The 19,574-nt window shown below is 42.9% G+C and overlaps 1 protein-coding gene across 2 annotated transcripts in view; it reads left to right on the top strand.

Annotated features, from left to right (window-relative positions):
- unc5a (unc-5 netrin receptor A) overlaps positions 1 to 19,574 on the top strand; it is a 162,015-nt gene that overhangs the window by 110,270 nt on the left and 32,171 nt on the right. For both annotated transcript variants that reach the window (XM_042493167.1, XM_042493168.1), the window contains exons 4-6: positions 1,272 to 1,375; positions 2,596 to 2,776; positions 17,896 to 18,060. In XM_042493167.1, coding sequence (XP_042349101.1) covers positions 1,272 to 1,375; positions 2,596 to 2,776; positions 17,896 to 18,060 — 450 coding nt within the window. The remainder of the gene's footprint in view (positions 1 to 1,271; positions 1,376 to 2,595; positions 2,777 to 17,895; positions 18,061 to 19,574) is intronic.

Genomic DNA, 19,574 nt, shown 5'->3' with positions numbered 1-19,574 from the left:
TTTACTGGATACAGTATATCAGCAATGATCCCTATGAAAGTAACTAGAATAAAAACAGATTTGAAATTTATTGCTGTGCAGCAATCATAAATCTGTCTGGGGAATGCAGACATATCCCTCGCTGCAGCCTCAAAAGCTTTATTAGAAGAAGCCATTTTACATTTGAGTATTTTAAAGCATTCTGCCTATTAATTCCCACATAAATATGCATTATTCCAGACAGAGCCGAACGCAGCAGTCTCCAAACCACCAGACGTTTTGAAAACACACATTCATTATCCAACCTTGTTTGAGAGCTCAACAAAGTCAGTTAGATGTGAGATAAGGACACACACACACACACGCTTCAATAACTGTGCGTGCACGCGCCTGTTCACATTCACGCACATATACACTCACATGGATTTGAGCCTTCCAGGACCGTTATATCTTAAGTCTCCTCCAGTCCCATTGTATCGGCTTTAATTAAATTGAATGTCGTGAAACTCTCGGCTTGTCTTAATGTTTCTCTCGCTATGATTGGTCAGGACAGGCTCAACATCTGTTTAAAGGAATTCACCGGCAGCCGCACCCTCAGCCCATCGCAAAACAATAACACGTTGCTTCGCTTTGAGTCAAAACCCGGGGTGAGCACATCAAATTTGCGCCAACCTGCCAGCTATCAGCGTCCTGTCTAGCTCATCACATACAAATAGCCTTGCTTTTATTTATTATGTTAAGAAACGAGCGCTGCCAGTTTTACCTGTGTAATTCACAGCCTGGGCTCGCGGAGTAATGTATGGCAGGGCTTGGTGCAACAGTAAGAGTATCCAATGAGACGTAATGTGAAGCCCCATGCAGTCAGCCAGGCTTGTAGGAGCTCTTGTCCAGGCGCCTCGGGGCTGTGTTTTCGTGTGGCTGCTCCAAGCCCTCATACAGATGGAAGCTGGAGGCTGGCGGATGCTGGAGAGCGGAGAGTGGGTGGTAGGGGAGGAGTGAGGGGTAATGCAATTGCTTTTGCTTGATGCAGGGCCCCTCTGGCAGCAGACAAGCATCTCTGAACCAGCCAGGCAGCCTGTAATAAGCAACATGGTTGGTGCCACCGATCCCTGCGTGGCTTAGAGGCCAACTGGAGTGCGACATGCGCAGCGAGGCCATGGGTGGACGTTTCAGGAATTAAATTTTTTTTCGAGGCATCACCCAAGCCAAAGTTTTGTGGATAGAAGTGTTTTCATGTAAACCATACAAGCTCTTACAAACATAATTGGTTACGTCTTTTTTTCCACTTCCAGACCTGAGAAAGAACTTTGAGGAGGAGCCGCAGGGTAAAGAGGTGGCATTGGACCAGGAGGTGTTACTGCGCTGCCATCCCCCTGAGGGAGTGCCACAAGCCGAGGTGAGACACGGATACAGAAGATATTTATAGGCCCACATCTAGCATCCTTTTACCCTTTCCTCACCAGGAGGACAAAAGGCAAAAAGTATCTCAGAATCAGCTCCCCAGCATCTCTCCCTGCTCCACCAGGGAATAGACAACCCTGTGCGGATAAATTACACCTCTAATTATTCCCCATTATTGATTTATTATCTCTCTTACATCTCTGAGAAGCCGTATATCACAGCGTCTCGTCACATCACTCAGGATAGGCTTGGAGGCTTCACTCCCCGTTTGGCATCTCTAAAGACCCATCCATAATTAATGGGTCTATTTGCCTCTCTCCTTCTCTTCCTATCCCATTCTCTATCTCTCTGCCGTCTCTCCATGTACTGCATCTCTTATACACTGGTTCTGCTCGACTCTCTCTCTCTTCTCCTCACATCTCTCAGTGGTGTGTGTCTGTGTTTAGAGGACCAGACTGGGGCCAGCTGTTTCACCTCGTCTGCTGCATCCTCCCAGTCCCAGATAGGCACTAACCGCTCTAATAACAACACAAGAGGAGGTTAGGCCAGCCACTCAGACAGCCCAGAGACCAGGAGCAGCAGACTAGCCAATCACAGCTTGACAGTGTAGGGACAGTTTGCAGAGAAATGGGAAGGAAGGTGCCAACTGCAGTTCAACAGAAAAGAACATCAGAGCAGAAGTCACAACGGGGAGAAAACAGGGATAGCGCACAAGAGGAAGAAAGCCCAATTATATACGGCATCGCAACTGGCAGTAATACCGACAACAATACCGCAGCACCGTAGCTACTCTTGAGACGGCACAAGGTCAAGTGAGAGCAAGAAAACAAGCAAACCAATCTGAGAGTACACCAAAATAGGAATTACATCAGTTTTTGGCTTCTGCAAGAGGGCAGAGAAACTACACAAAGCGTGATCAGTTTCACTCTCAGACCACCAGCAGCTACAGAGATCTCCAGCAGCTACAAAATAAGCTGCATTTCCCACACAAAGAAAATAAATATTAAAATCCGTAGGGTGTATAGATACATTCATTCCATCTCAGTGACAGTATCATACCGAGCTACATTTGTTCTTTTTATCTGTTTGGTTGCATCCAAAACAGAGCTGCTTTTCCTGTCCGTGTAGAAACGTGCAATCCAAAGCATGTTTGGTCACTGTAGAGCTGCATAGGAGAAGGAAACCACTGAAACTTTTTTACTTTTTTTTTTCCAGGTGGAGTGGCAGAGAAATGATGATGTGATCAACCCTGCGAGCGACCCCAATTTTTTTATCACAACTGACCATAATCTCGTCATCAAAAAAGCCCGGCTGGCGGACACGGGCAACTACACGTGTGTGGCCAAAAACATCGTTGCTCGCCGCAAAAGCACCTCTGCTACGGTCCTAGTCTATGGTGGGTGATAACTTCTTTGAACAGGTGTCAGTGCTCTGCTCATGATTGGTAATGAGAGGTCTGGGGTAGAATGACCCTCTGGTTTAAAATATACAAACAGATTAAATTGATCATGTATTGCTTGCATGTTGCTTTCTACATAAAACTCTGCATGTTTTCTTGCATGGACAATACCTGGGTGTTCTACTTCTATCAGGCTCTACACTGCTGTTTTAATTGTTTTAACAACATACAGTCGTCTGCATATGTGACATATGGTGACAACTTACGTAGATCGGCTTTATTTTTCAAGGAACAGTAAATGACACTAGCATAAATAACTGCATAAAGACATAGTAGTATATCTGCACATTAATTAGCACGACATAAAATGTTACTGGCAGCCATTCCACCAAAAGCTGGCAGTCTCCAATCTCTGGACTGCCATCTCCTTCCTTCTCTGTAGTGAATCCAGTACAAGATGAGAAATTGAATTAACAGCAAACTGTAAATAATGACTTGGCTTGATAAGCAGACTGATCTTTATTAAAATTTAGAGGAACAGCATATTTTCAATCACAGAGGGTTCCTTGGGTACTGGAACAAGTTTTGCATACGTTACAGCCAGTTAATTCTCAGCAACATGCAAACAGGAGATGGAAGTCATGTGGGAAATGGATCATGACATGAAAGCAACTTTGGTTGCATATGAAAAATGTACGATCTGGCACAATGTCTGACACAGGGTCCGTTTTTGATGAGGCTGCCAGAAGAAGACGATGCTGTGATGTGCTGTAAAGTCAGTACAAGAGTTCTTGTAAATTATCTAACACGGCAGCAGAGAAAACATACGCCACAAATATACAGCACTATGTAGGAGTATCCACACCTCCTCAGTTTTTGCAACTTTTCTTCAGCTATAAAAATGATTTAAAGATACAATTCTCTCAAAGTTTTTGTGTTAGGGCTATGCAGTATTTTTCTATTACTAAATTATAAAAAAAATTTTTTTCATTTTTTCAGTGAAATTATTAAATTTGAGAAACAAGGGGTGCACTGTAAGCATATCCCTTGTGAAATTAAAGTGTCAGTGGGAATTATTTGATCAAAGTGTAATACCTTGTGCAGTTCTCAAATTCAGGTTGTTGCTGCTTGAGTTATAATTGAATTAATTTCCATTTAATACTGCAGTTTCTCTGCCTAACAAAAACTCCCAGTGGAATCTCAATGGATTTTAGGGTGCAGGATGAATCCAAATTAGGAAAACATGACCATAATGGAGTGAGAGCGTCACTGTGAGCCTTTTTGTATCAAGGACAACTGTTCCCTGAACCATGGCCAAAAATATGCATGTATATATATTACATGGAACTAGATTGAGAAATGAGAAAACACCTGCATGTATGACTTAATTTGATACAATGTTTTACTTGTCATTATGTAATCAATATTTACCTATGTAGATGGAATAGATTGTATGAGGAATAACTGTATTTTAGATCTCTGACAAAACACTCGCAATTTCCTTTTAGGCTGAATTTGTAATTCACAAAACTGTGCAGACACTGTAGGGGTTTCAAACATTTAGATCGCGCTGTGTGACTGTAAATTAAGTCGAAAATAAGGCATGTGCACTTTCACGGTGAACAGTTTCAAATGAAATGTGTTAATTTGGAGCATGCCGTCAAAACACACATTATCATACACTCCTCCAAGCCTCCAGCATAAAAATAAAAAAATCCCAATTATTCCTACTGTTGATTATAATTGATTAGCTTGTTGTTTAAAGACTTGCTTTGCAGATGAAGAAATCTACAAATGACTATGGAGGCGAGAGCATTTCACATATCTATTGTTTGCTTTTCTTGTATCTTCAAACAATAGTTTTGCTCTCAGACCCGGCAAATTGTGAACAATTTGCAAGGACGCTTGCATGTGCAATTTAATTTCTTCACATCACTCTATGTACTTGACAGGATAACAAATGGATTACCATTGTACTGATGTTTGAGGTTAAATCACAATAGAAGAAGACAGGAAAGAAAAAATGCAGGTACAGAGCATCACAGTCCACCACGCTAGCTGATCTAGCTAGCTGTAGCAAGTCATAATAAGTGCTACTTTTCAAAGGGGGTTCAACGGGGGGCCAGAGATGCATTTTAACAAGGCCTGGCTGGTGTGACTGCACTCTGTGCTAAGAGGTAATCAGGGGCCGAGTTGCCTGGCAATTTACCTCGCCGTGGCGGGCAATCAATCGCATAGAGAGGGCAAGGAAATGATTCAGCCGCGACAAGCACAGGAGAGAGTTAGGGGGGAAATTAGGGAAGGGAGTATGTACAGAGAGGGAGCACTAGTGCTGTTCCAGCCAGTGAATCAGGAATCTGGGTATCTCATGAGCAGAGGCAAACACAGGATATACAGGAAGGTGTTGATTAGAATTAAACCAGCGTGATTTGATGTAATCACCTGCCGTGATCCAGCGATACAGCAACAATTATGTGCCGACAGTTGAGGGTTCAGCACATGGGCACTGGCTTTTCAAAGTGCCTGAACTTTCAGTTTCAGATGTAAAAAAAGGAAAAATGATACAGTTCTCTACAATTCAAAGAATACTTGAGTTGAAGAATGATGTGAAATCAGCGGTGGATGTGTGAAGGACACAATCTGAATTACTGGAACAGCCACAACATATTTATTTTTCAGTAGTGTGTTGGCATTTCCAAGGAGTATGCGTTTTTTTTTTTTGTTGTTGTTTTTCTTTCCCTGCATTAACAATATGACCGTGAGCGTTTAGCTTTAATGTCATTGCTTCACAGTGATTATATTCTGTCTTATATTATGAGTATATTGTCTTGCATTACCTCGGTAAAATGTAGAGGGCCATTTAAAATGTCCATGAGTTACTTTGCAGAAACTGTGTCTCCCTCTGAGATAAGGTCAAAGATGGCAAGCTGTCATGTTTTTTTCTGCTCCCTGTTGAAGCCATTTTGTTTTCACTGCAGTTGGCTGTAATTCCAACTCGGACACAGGAAGCAGCCCCCTTTTTTGCTCTTGCTCTTCAATTAGTTCACCTTGCAGTGCCCAAACAGTGTGTAACAGCAGTCACGATTATTATAGCGCAGCACACCTCTTTTCCTTGGTGCATGTCGGGTAATCCTGGCTGCTCTGTCCCTTCATCCATCCATCCCCTCCCTCCCAACCAACCCCCCCTTTCCTCACCCCACTCCACCCTCTCCCCCCGGCGCCGGCTGACAGTCAACGGCGGCTGGTCCACATGGACCACCTGGTCGTCTTGCAGCGCTGTGTGTGGGCGTGGCTGGCAGAAGAGGAGTCGGAGCTGCACCAACCCCACGCCACTGAATGGAGGCACATCCTGTGAAGGGCAGAACGTCCAGAAAAGTGCCTGCGTGGCCACCTGTCCAGGTAACTCCCAGGCAACCCCGTTTGTCCTGTGGCGCTTGGCTTCCTGTGGCTTCCTTTTTGCGTTTTTTTGCATCTAGAAGTCATCAATTCATCTTTATTTTGGCTGCCTTTTTGTACCAGCACCCAGGTCTCTCCTTAGATGTCAGTGCTTCTGTTGTTTCCTGCAATTAGCCCAGCCTCCACAGCAATGTCAGAGCCTATTAGTCTTCACAGTAAGGCCTCATCCTGAAAAAGATTTATTATTATCACTCTTTGTTCACATCCCTCTTTATCTGCTGTGCTGTACGAAGACCCTGCATTTATTTCAGAGACCTGTCTGCTTTAAGAGACATGGTCCCAGCCATGGCACTGTGTCAGACTGACTAGTACATTTGTTATTGTTTGCTGCTCAAGCTATGTAGTAAATACGGGCAATAAAAAGCTGAATTATGGCGGCCTGTGTGCCATGTTTACGTGTGAGGAGTTGAGGGTGTTTCATTTGCCTGCCTGGTCTCCCTTGTGAGAGCGTCAGAGAGGCAGAGAGTGTCCTGCCTGATACTGAGCAACACATATCGATCTCTGGTAGCCTGAGATGGAAGTCAAGCTGCTTCATTTGCAGTCCCACATTAGCCCCCTGACAGAGGCAGAGATAGCGAGGGAGTGTAGCAGGATAGGAAAAAGGGAAGTGTAGGGGAAAGCAGGGATAGAGACAGATGGAATCAGATACAGTGTAAAGAAAGCAGGAACAAAAGCCCTAAGTGAGAGAGAGGAGAGGAAAACTGAGAGAGAAGTAGAAAACGCCTGAGTGCGTGTACTTGCTGTTTAGCTGCCAGCAGATCAGTCGGACGCAGACGTATAGCTGGGGCTCTGCAGCCATGCTGACCGCAGGAGAAATCTCCCACGCTCGGTAAATAGCAGAGAGGGAAATTCAACACCTCTGGCAGTGACAGCCTCTCCCTGCCTAAAACAGAGGTTATCTTCCTCAGTGAATCAGGGCGTCATGTTACACGTCTCCCATGTAAAGACATCACTAGATGTCAAGCGTGAGTGTAAGTAACATGGCCCACTGGAATACAGCAGGAGGAGGAAGACAAAGGAAACATGGCAATGCATGATGCTCCATCAGGACACTATCGGGATGGATTTGGAATTATTAGCACCGGAGCAACGAGTAATGGAATTAGAGGGGTGTCCGGGGATGCTTGACATTCCCCTACAGCAAAGCAGGATACTGACCTCCATGAGCTTAAAGAGATTAATGTCAGTCCGAGCTGCTATTGTTAGACCAGACCCCACCCTCCTCTATCTTTGCCCCACAAGGAGAAAGTGTGTAATTTCAACCCTTAGGGTGCCGTGTCAGAAATTGCATTGTGGCCTGTGAACACAGTTTGCAGACACTTTGGGAAAGAAAGAGCTTGTGTGTTTTTTTTCTCTTGATGAGAGACGCTGCAGCGATGTGACCTGGCTCACACCTCTATCAGTCCTGTTATTTGGCAACAGAGAGTAGTCTCTGCCTCTTTCCCTCACTTGTTACCCGTCTCGGACAGAACATCAGTGGCACAGACAGCCCCGGCTGTCAGACCCCAGAGAGGGTTCCCCTCAAGGCCGAAGTCCACCACGGCAGAGCCTGAGGATGATGGGCTGCTGTTTCCATCCACAAACGTTTCTGCGGCTCTGTTGTGTACTCAGACATGCCTCTGAAGTCCCCCCAGATGAACTGACCGCTCCCATCATTTGTCATCCAGTGCTCACACACACACGCACGCACGCACACGCACACACACACACACACACACACACACACACACAGCATGGACAGCCCCCACATACATCTGAATCCTTACTTTGATTCATCAAATACATGATTAACACATGTTTGAATCATCAGTCTGAATACATGAATTGACGTTCTCACAGAGTCATGTTCAGCGAGGGGGAGCAGATGAGACCAGCCTGGCAGAGAGCATCCTTACAGACTGGATAACAACTTTAATTATCACTTTGCTTAAAGCCTTCGCAGGTCTAATCCACTACTTTCACAGTGGATGGTGATTTCAGCCCATTTCAGAAGAAAGAAACTTAGGAAGAATGAATTACATGGGGAGCTGTAATGCTGCAGACAGACATCACGTTATTTATTTAGACACAGCTGACATTTGGATTCAGAGGGAGTGTTTTTTTTTTTTTTTTTTTTTTTAAGTTAGCCTTGAGAGGCATTTTTTCCTCAGTGCCTTTGTTTTTGAGTTGCATTTTTAAAAATGACATGATTTAATTCGGGTCTTGTTTCAAGAGTTCATTAATTATCTAGACTAAGATTCTTTGTTGATTATAAGCTCTCTGGTGCATTTAACTTGTAGCATTAGATCTTTGAAATGAGTTACAGGAAAAATACATTTTTTTCGCTGCTTATTCTTTGTAATTTGATGTTGCAGTCTGTTTTGTCTTAAACACATCGATGGCCTCACAGATTTGCCGTGCTCCTGCTTTGGGGATAAAGAGACGCTGTCAACTGAGTGAATATTCGCTGCAAAAAAAATCAATTTACATTTTGAGCCAACAACATGCAAAGACTATAATTTGTCCCTGCATTGTCTGGCAAAGTCTATATATATTTTTCGCTGAAATGCAGATGGTCATGTGTTGTTCCACATTTAAAAAGTAGCAGATCAGTGCAGCAACAGAGGCTAATTTAAACATGCTGGCTTCATATGGGCTTCCGCTGACAAACACCATCTCCAACAGCCTGTACAGTAACAGAAGTCTCCACTTGTCTTTTCACAATGACTCTTGTATCTGAATGTGAGCTCCCACCTCTCATCTGGAAAATGTGAAGCTAGAAAGGCTCATCTGTATTTTTGTCTAAGTCTCCAAAGTGTTTAATGAGAGTTGGCGGAGGCCTGTGTGGCAGATCAGATGGGCTCCGTGCTGGGAGAGACATGGGGAGCTGAGGAGGAGGAGGAGGCTAAGGCTAAAGCCTGGGGCTCAGAGCAGAGCAGATCAACACTTGAGACAGCGAGCAGCCAAACTAGAGCTTATCTCCATTCCTTTTCCCTCTCCCTGCCTTCTCCTTTTCCTTTTGTCTCTATTGTATCCTGCTGAAGTATCCCACATAAATCTGCAGTCCATCCCTTCACCCCTTTCATTGACTCTGCCCTCCGCACTCTTGTGGTCAGAGCCAACAGTCATGGCAAAATGTCAGATCACTGCAACATTTCCAACAAAGACGCAAGACCTGAGCCAACAGCAAATAGTTAGTCCCCAGTTTTGGATATGACACAGTGGCAACTGCCCCACACAAATGAATCAGAACTGATGCTGGTGTGTTAGAACAGCAAACAACCTGAAGAGATTTCTAACTCGCGTGAATTATTTAAATATCGTACTGATCCCTCAGGCTTGCCAGAGGAGCTGTGAGATTTCTACTAGATGGAAAATAAACAGACTCGGGGCTGGTGTATTTGTGCACGCGTACTTGTAAGTGTGTGTTTGTGCATGTTGGTGTTGTACACATGCAAGTTAGCGCCCATATGTCTACTGTCTGCACTGCAGGCGAATGTCTAATTCTGCTCTGAAAGTAAGCATGCGCATATCTCTGGATATTACCAGAGATTGTTCTGTAGACTTCATATTTTATCCAAGGAATAAATAAGGGCTAGGCTAATAAATGTGTGAGAAAAACACTTTAGTTCAAAAGACGGTGGCCATCTGGTGACAGTCTCGTCGGCACTGTTTTTAATCGTACTGTGCCATTGGTTTTGGCTCACCCTCTTCATATCTCATTCTGTCTCATTTTGGTCTGTGCTGGTGGTTTAGTTAACATTAGGGAGAAGCTTTGCACAGTTATCGATTACATACCAACACAACTTTTAAATATATAAAATGTGTTGGGCTGTGAGCGCGAAGTCATGCTGAACGCAGCATCGCGAGAGTCGGAAACTGTAGACGAGATTCAACATGGCGGCGCCCTGTTAGCGAGAGAACACAGCAAATACGTAAAACTAAAAGCTCAAAATAAGAAATTAAAAAGACGTTCTGATTCAGACTGCATCCTTCATCCATCCGCCACCACCAACCCGGAACAACACATCAACACGGTGGAGGATATAACCGCACTCGAAGCTCGAGTTCATCGACTGCTATTACAACCTGCAGACCAACATGGAGCCGGACTCAGCCAACCCAAACAAACCACCAAACACAGACTCTTCAGCGGACGCTGCTGATCTACAAACCACTGAAATCGAGGTAAGTGTACTAGCAAGGATTAATAAAAAGCTGGGCCTGCCACAACATCGTTTCACTAAGAAATCAAATCAGGACCAACAATCCTTCCTAAAAAACACTCAACGAACAAAAACACGCCGTCTAAAAAAAAAAACAACCAAATGTATGGAAGAAACTATTCTGGCATTCCCGAGCAAAACAACCGGGAATCCGTCATCCAAAACTTCACGACCACACAGCTGGAAATACCACCGACACCGCCAAAAACTTTTCCTTCCACAGAGTTCACCGCCTCGGAAAACCATCTGTCAGCGGACCCCGACCCATGATCGCCAAATTTGAACACTTTAAGCAAAAGGAACAGGTCAAAAACAAAGGAAAGGGACTTAAAGGCACACCATTTGGACTTACAGGCCTAAACCCCCGTGAGATAAACGAACGCCGGGAAATACTGTATCCCATATTAAAAGAAAACAATTATTCCGCAATCACAACTATTGAACTCTCAGCCTCATACCCCACATCCTCCTTTTTTTCTTCTTAAAGGAAACCTTCAGTGTCTCCCTCTGTCCTTTTCATGTCTTGTGTTGTTTTTTGTGTCTTCACCATTCACTTTTACATCTTATCTATCTTATCTTATTTTATGTTATGGTAGTTAAATGCCCCCTCTCACTCACTCACTCACTCACTCACTCACTTATTTCACACACTCACTCACTCACTCACTCACTCACTCACACACTCACACACTCACTCATTCATTTACTCACTCACTCACTTATTTACACAGTCACTCACTCACGCACTTATTCACACACTCACTTATTTACACACTCACTCACTCACTCACTCACTTATTTCACACACTCACTCATTTACTCACTCACTCACTCACTTATTCACTCACTCGCTCACTTATTTCACACACAAACTCACTCACTTATTCACACACACACTCACTCACTCATTCACACACTCACTCACTCACTCACTCACTTACTTACTCACACTCACTCACACACACACACACATCTGCTACTCTATCCTGTTTTATTCAAAATGAGATATATCTGACACACAGTCATGCACACACTGAACTTTGTAACATAGATTGTAAGTGGCTTTCGCACACAGACTGAAAGAATCAAATCATCAATCACCATACAAAATCAAAGGCTGATCTACTGTTTTATACAGGAAACACACCTCGCAAACTCGGAACTGCAATATAGATTTAAACAATTTGATAAAATATTTTTATCCACACTCAACAGTAAACATATACGGCTCTCAATTTTAGTCAATAAATATATTCCATTTGTCCATAATTCATCTGTTATTGATCTGCAGGGAAGATTCATCATCATTAATACATCTATCAACCAGACAACACTCACACTTGCTAATATTTACGGCCCCATCGGTGATGACTCATCCTTCTTCCATAATTTCGTCTCTTTATTAGACAACTCAACAAATATCATAATAGCCAGAGACTTCAATACTGTCATCAACCTCACGACTGATGGTTCTAGTACGCCTGGCAACTCAAGAACCTGGAACTCAGCTGAAATTATTAAACAGTACATGAATGACTTTGGACTTGGCGATAGTTGGAGAATGAGAAACCCATCAACCAGAGAGTATTCATATTTTTACTCTTCCCACCAATCCTTTTACAAAATTGATTTTTTCCTTGTAAGTAATTATTTACTCAACATATCCAAGAAAACACAATTCATCCAATCTTGATCAGTGACCACGCTCCAGTTTCCTTATCAATAACTGTCCAAGTACATCTCAAGTCTCCCGCAAGATGGCGCTTCAATAACTCGCTGTTAGAAGATACAGATTTGACCACATTGATCAAGAGAAAGTGGACATCCTTCCTGGAGATGAACGACGCTCCAGAAATTTCATCATCGCTTTTATGAGAAACAGAAAAAAACGTTATCAGAGGGATAATCATGTAATATTCATCACACAAGAAGAAAAAGCAACGAGAACAGCAAACTACCTTAGAGACCAAAATAAAACACCTAACATGCCAGTTATTTAACAACCCCAGCGAACAAGCAAAAAATGAACTAGCTCAGCTTAAATCCCAACTTGAAACCATTATTTATTAGAAAACACAATTCCTTATCAAACAGCTCAAATATGAAAATTTCCAATATCGTAACAAATCAAGTAAATATCTAGCTAATCTATTGCAAACCAAAAAAGAAAAAGGCAATTATCCTTCATCAAAAACAGACATGCTTCAGATAATATCCGTAGGCTATTCAACTTAATCAACATATCACAACAAAAACAAAATAAAACTATTAATATGTCATTAGATGCAGAAAAGGCATTTGAAAAAGTAAATTGGACCTTTCTGTTTAGCCCCCTCCATGAGTTTGGTTTTGGAGAGTCGTTCATCCATTAGATAAAAACACTGTACACTTCACCTAAGGCCACAATAATCACCAATGGTATCACCTCTCCCATTTTCACACTTCACCAGGGTACCAGGCAACCGTGTCCACTCTCCCCATCTTTATTTGCAATTTAAGCTGTTGATGAGGGTGAGCACCCCCACTTCAAGGGTCTGGGGGTCTCTCATCATGTCATCGACTTCTTCCATCTCCTCAATCATAAACAAACGATCCGCACACGTAACTCAACCAATATGAACAAGAAGACTGTACACCAGGGTGGGCAAAAAAAAAACCCACACAACTTTGTGGTTTTGTTTGTCGGTTGATACATCTGTACCAACTGGAGCTTGGGCTTGCTCCCTCGATGGCAGGCCCTGGTACCAGCCTGCTTCAGCAACCCCCCACCACACACACACACACACACACACACACACACACACACACACAAACACACACACAAACACACACTCTTTTTCCTCCGGTTCCCCTCACATACACACCAACACCTCATAAAAACTAATTCATGACTTAATTATTTTAATGATGGTGGTAACAATCACATTTATGTTATTACTTATCTATTTATTTGTTTATTTATTATTATTATCTTGTGTGTGTGTGTGTGTGTGTGCATATGGGTATATGTACATGTGTGATTGTGTAGATATATATATATTCTCCCTTTTTTTGTTTTTGTTTTCTCCTTTTTCTAAGGGTCTACACAATAATTTATATACAAAACCGTGTGGTGTATGTGCAGTTGAGTGCAGCCAAATTCCTGTATTTATTTACTTTAAGATATATATTTATTCCCCACCCCCACAAAAACCCATCACCCCAATCTCTCTCTTGCGCACACAGATACACACACACATTTGCATGTTTTTGCCTTATCTCTATGTTGTTGTTTTTGGGTTGTTTTTGTTTGTTTGTTCTTTTTTGTCTTGGTTTTACCACATTTCTGATACCCATCAGTTAAAACCCATGCTGTATCCATTTTGTTTTGTAAGGTATCTTCTTCTTTATCTGTATGTCATTTTTTCTCTCTTGACTGTTATTTTACTTGTTTTCACTTGTTTTGTTGCCATCGCAAAAAAAAAATAGATATATAGATAATGTGTCAGAAAAACAGAGTTTGGTTGTTAATCTGCGCTGCATTACCCACTTCTGGGGCTCAGCTATCAACCCCCTCCATCGGCCTGCGTTTTTCTATGTTTTTTTTCTCATCAGCCTTTGAACACCAGCATTAAAGGTGGTTAGTGTGCACACGTGTGTTGACAGGACAGTGGGAGCAGAGGGGAGGCCTGCTGGTCTCAGTGGTACTTGTCTACCTCCTCGTGTTCTCCTCAAGGACACAGAAACCATAGGTGTGCGATGATCTCGGACTGTGTCCGTCAGCAGCCTTTGTCATTTTGAACGGCAAAGCCTCGAACAGGCCCTCCTACCGGCCTGTGCAGAATGGTCGGGTTTCTTTCGCTTCTCCCCCCTACAACATGTCCAAATGGGGGCTTGCCACTGGGCTATTGTATTACTGTCCCTCCTGAGAGACCTGCCTGACCTAAAACCTGTGGTGCTGCATGATTGAAAATCAGCTGTGGTGCCTTTTGCAGTAGAGCTAACAATCTCTTTCTGGGGATTTGATAAAGAAAAATGTGGCTGTGGACAACAATTTTCTTATGTGGATCCTGCAAAAAAAAATAAAAGGATGAGGTTTGGTTCTGATTTCAGCCTTGAATTTGAAAGAAGAAAATCAAGGAAAGTGTCAGTTTTCTTGCTTCACTGCATTTACTTAAACCACTTGCTCATCTTCCCACTTTCTTTTGATGCGGTCCAAACACTTCTCTCGTCTTGGCTTCTGAGGAATATTTCTGAAATATTTGTGCTCAGAGTCAGACAGGCCATCAAGAACTGTTTATGCATCTTTATCTTCCTTTGATTTTTCCTTGGCCTAGGTCGCAGTGCTTGTGTCCCATCCTCATTCCCGTGAGCAGCACCCTGTTTCCACTCCAATCTCCTTGTTTGAAAATGTTATTTGCATGGCCATTAGTCTTGCTTTGTGGTGGGAAAGAGAAGTAGAATTTCATCAGCTCATCAGGGCAGATGTTGATCTCATCTCTTTATTTCACAGTAGTGTGGACAAACTGAGGGGCGACATAATATATTCATTAGGATGTAATTCGCTATTCAATCATTCTCGTTCCCAGCCTGGATAATCAGCCCACTGGCCCACGGATGGGTCCACTCGATGCCAAACAAGGACAATTATCTGATTGGTTCTGCTCTCTCTGCCAAATGGATCTGACTGCAAAGAGGCCCGAGCTGTGTCAGCATCCCGTCACACACATGCACAAAAACACACCCGCGTTCTCTAGCAATCATTTAAAAACACGAACGGACAAAGATGCAGACTTGTGTGGGAGCAGGGTTGAATTCACACACCTGTGACGCTGGCCTGAAATGCTCACAGCGCCTTTTTTCCCCAATTGGCCATAAAACCAAATAATATCATTACTTGTTAGAGTTATGCAATAACAGGCATCCCACACTAAGTAACTCTCACACTTATGTTTTATTAAGCAAAGCCTCTGACCTGCAGTGGGTCAGACCTGCTCTCTCTGGGTCACGCCCCCTGCACTATTTATTGCTAGGATTAATGAGCGCTAAGGTTTCCTTGCCCCTAGGTCAGTCAGGAGGAGGGTTACTGCTGTCATAGAGGTGTGCTTGTACTCTGTGTGTGTGTGTGTGTGTGTGTGTGCAGCTCTGGTGATTCTTGTCTGGTCCCCTTCACCCTTACATTTGGGAGAGAGAAAGAACGAGACAGTGGCGTTTTTCCCCCATGAGAGCTCATTATGGCTCTTTTTCCCATTAGCCCTATGGTAACCTTCCCCAGGCCTGGCGCTGTGTCACTCTCAATATCACTCCCAGCCACCGCCATATCCTCAGCCCCTCCACCCCCACCACATTGCCAAATTACCCCCACCTTTGCGAAATGGCCTCCCTCTCCGCGTGTGGTAAAGCTGCTGATATTTCTTACAGCAGGGCTCTCGCAGAACAATTACCGGCCCATTTCCATTTGTTTCATTTTGCCCGCGCTGATGGTGGTGTGTTTGAAGTTGTGGTGGACAGAAAAAGGCTGCAGGTGTAATGTACATTCGTCTCTGTTCAGAGTAATACCACCTGTATCGTGTCTTGCATTCAGATACACTGCAGGCAACGCTTATGTTGCTACAGTAACGGCTTGTTTGACAGAGAAAACAGAGTGAGACAAATTTGTTTCCTCTCACTAATATTCCTGGCGTGGTCCACGTGCGCATAGGTATTTTTTTTTCTCCCATGCAAACTATATGTTGGACAGACATTATGGGTAATGGACATTACAGCGATCACCGTCTTGTCTTTTTTTTGGACGAGAGGGAGTAGCTGTGGAGGAGCAAGGGTTGGATCTGTCTCACAGCCTGTCACTCAAGCAGCTTGTCCTAAATATGAGTAACTTTACACCTTAAATGTAGCTAATATAAAAATTAACCCCCACAGGCAGTTGTTATTAATGTTGATATAAGCTATTCAGACCAAAACCATTTTTTGTATGTGGCTGTAAAATATTTGTTTCTGCTCTAAAGTTGTGGAGGCCTATTTTGATTGACTCTGTTTTTGGAGCCAGCCTCAAGTGGCCATTAGACAAACTGCAGCTTTTGTCATTTCTGCATTGACTTCATTTTTCAGAGGTTGCTGCTGGGTTTTAAAAGTGGTGATGTTTTTTCATATTTTCTGTTTTCAGGGTTGATGTTAGACAGGGAACGCTGAGTTTTTTTGTATGCTGTTATTTTCCTTGTGAGACAACACAAATTAGGTTACATTTTGTGCCATGGCAGATATGACCAAAATAGTGCAGGCTTTTTGCTAACAGGACTTTGTACTTGTTTACACCAGAGATTGTATAATAATAACTAGATAGTGAATGCCAAGATGGTGCCTATTCATTTCAGTGTAATTGCTTGCCTAGCTCATGCACTAAAAAGTTTCCATCCTCGAGGTTTACTTTCATGGTATGTGGCCCTGTGAATATGCATTAATGTTTCTGCCTCCACCAACAAGTTTCAGCTAGGCACAATGACATAACATTGTGATGACGTTAAATGTTTTAAATCATTTTTCTCAGCTCAAGGGACATTTTTTAAATATAAAACCACTAGAAATCAAAACAGATTTCCTTTGGTCCTGGTTTACGCATATGTGTACAGTTATTCTTCCACTTTATTGAAGCACAGAGGCATCAGAATGCATCACAGGTTGCTGCTTTGGGCTTTCTGGTACTAGATTTTTTTCAGTCTTCTCATTGGCCAATATCTTCATTTTCTGCTTTGCAAGACTTTAGCATTACAGTTATATTGCCACTTGTTGGTTATCCATGCTCATGACAGTGCTTCCATTATGTTTTTTGCATTTGTTTTCTGAAAGTACTTTCAATACTTACTTTCAATAATACCTGTATAGGTATAGACATGGCCATGATAGTATTTCCCAAGGGTCAATGTCTTCCCCCTGCACAGATGTGGTTTGTTGACAGATGGGTCTACCAGGTCACAGTACGCTCATACTATTGGGGTTTAGCTTAGCTGCATCTGATTTCCATGTTAAAAATAAACAAAGAAAGCAGAATAGAGACAATATGGCTCTCCTCAGCAGTTTTACATGCTTTGGTTTCCCTGTGCATCTGCTGGATTTGAGTGTGTGCAAGTGGATTTGCATGTCTTTATAATGCTTTCCCTACCAGGTTTCCATTTTAGAGCGAGTGGATTTGCACAGGATGGCAACAGAGTATTCTACCAGTTGTTTTCATCTCACACGCAAATACACCACTGCTTTTACACCACTGCTGCATCTGAACTTCACCGCGTAGAGTCTTTACAGTTCACTCTGTTTATAAGAAGGAGTTATATCTTGTTTTATCGAAACTGTTGAGCATGTTTTCCGATCAATAGTTTTTCCTGTGAACTAAGATGTAAGCTTTTGAAGTGAATCTGTCTGAGTTTTGCTGCTGTGCGTGTTTATGCTTACCCATGTTTTTTTTTTCCATGTGTGTGTTTGCAGTGGATGGAGGCTGGAGCGAGTGGAGCAAGTGGTCGGCGTGTGGTTCAGACTGCTCGATGTGGAGGAGCAGGGAGTGCACCCAGCCCTCACCTGGCACCGGGGGCAAAGACTGCCAGGGGCTCGACCTCCAGTCTCTCAACTGTACGAGCGAGCAGTGCCCACAGAGTGAGTGCACCAACCACCCACATACTGCAAAACCATACTCTCAACTCAGCGGAACAATAGAAAAGATTCAGTAGTGCAAGGTATTTTTTAACCACTTTTCTGTAACAGGATGAGTTGAATGCAGTTTAGTTATATATTTAGTGATTATAGCTGAGCTCATGAGCTCATGAGCTCAGCTATAATCACTAAATATATATGGCAAATGAACATTTTAGAATTAATCAAAGCAACATTTGACAGCAGTCCCCATAAAATACACTACTGATCTGATGGTGAAAAAGAAACATGACACTCTCAAGGCCTAAGTTGAAAATGAATTCAGAAATAAAAAGCATAACAGTTCAATCTTGCAACCTTCATCAAACATCACAAACAATACCTGGAGGACAGATGCTTAGGATTATCAGTTAGCCCCTGAATTAAGGTAGAGATAATAAGGAAAGAAAGGCTTTTCCCTTCATGCTTTTTATTTCTGAATACAGTTTCCTCTTTCACATGAGGAGCCTAGAGTGTCTTCCTCCTCTTTTTATTAGCTCAAATAAACATTTTATGTCTCCTTATGGCACCAGCTCCCTGTGCTAGATAGAGGAAAAGATGTCCATTTCATAAGACACTCGTATCGACGGCAGAGTTGTCTGCAGACCATTACTGGCTCGTCCCCACCTGCATGACCTTTTTAGACGTTCAGTTCTGATAAATACTGGTATGACACCCGTTGCTAAGATAATATACAACCTTTTCACCTGCATCGGTGCTGTGATGCTCTCTGAACTATTAATAGAGCTGAGAATTAAACCATCTCTCTTCTGATTAAAACAAAACCTGCCAGATAAAGTGCCACGGGTCAAATTGGCTGTGAAACACACATGGCTGGTGTGCAGGTGTGCTGTGATTTGTGTTTCTGTTCTTCATTTATATAGTTACAATGCCAATTTGTGGGGTTTTTTTTGTCTTGTTTTTTCTGTAAGGCAGCCAATGTGTTCCCTCTCTCCTTGTGTCATTAATGGGGCACATGCGTACTGTCAGGATCAGAAACCACAAAGCCTGACAGCAGAGTGAAAAAAGTGGCACCACAGGGTCCACTGCTGACCAGATGGACATGAAGGGAGAGCGCTGTCGCTCCCTACAGATATCAAAGACAGAAAGATATTGCAGCTTCCCATCCAGAAATGATGAGTCTCAGGGTGGCATCTCATCAGAAAATGTTATAAATAGTGCGCTCTTTGGGTTGATCTGCATGATAAACACTGGGATTTAATGGGGATTCAGTTAACACGGGCCAGCGAATAATAAACTGAATTATGTATCTTGCACCATTTGACATGATCAGATAGACTGATGCATAGAGAGCAAGAGGGGTGAATGGAGCTACTGTATGTTGCATTGTGTATATGTGTTGGCACAATGTGTGTCAGTATGTGAGCGTGCATGTGCGTGTGTCAACTGAATATTGGCTCGTGCAGTGAACCAGGGAGCTCAGTCGGCCCATCATCAAAGGTCAGCAGCTCCTCCCC

This window comes from Plectropomus leopardus, chromosome 9 (assembly GCF_008729295.1).
Source record: "Plectropomus leopardus isolate mb chromosome 9, YSFRI_Pleo_2.0, whole genome shotgun sequence".
Classification (NCBI taxonomy): domain Eukaryota; kingdom Metazoa; phylum Chordata; class Actinopteri; order Perciformes; family Serranidae; genus Plectropomus; species Plectropomus leopardus.
Note: the sequence above shows the minus strand (reverse complement) of the source record. Positions and strands in the feature narration are given on the sequence as shown.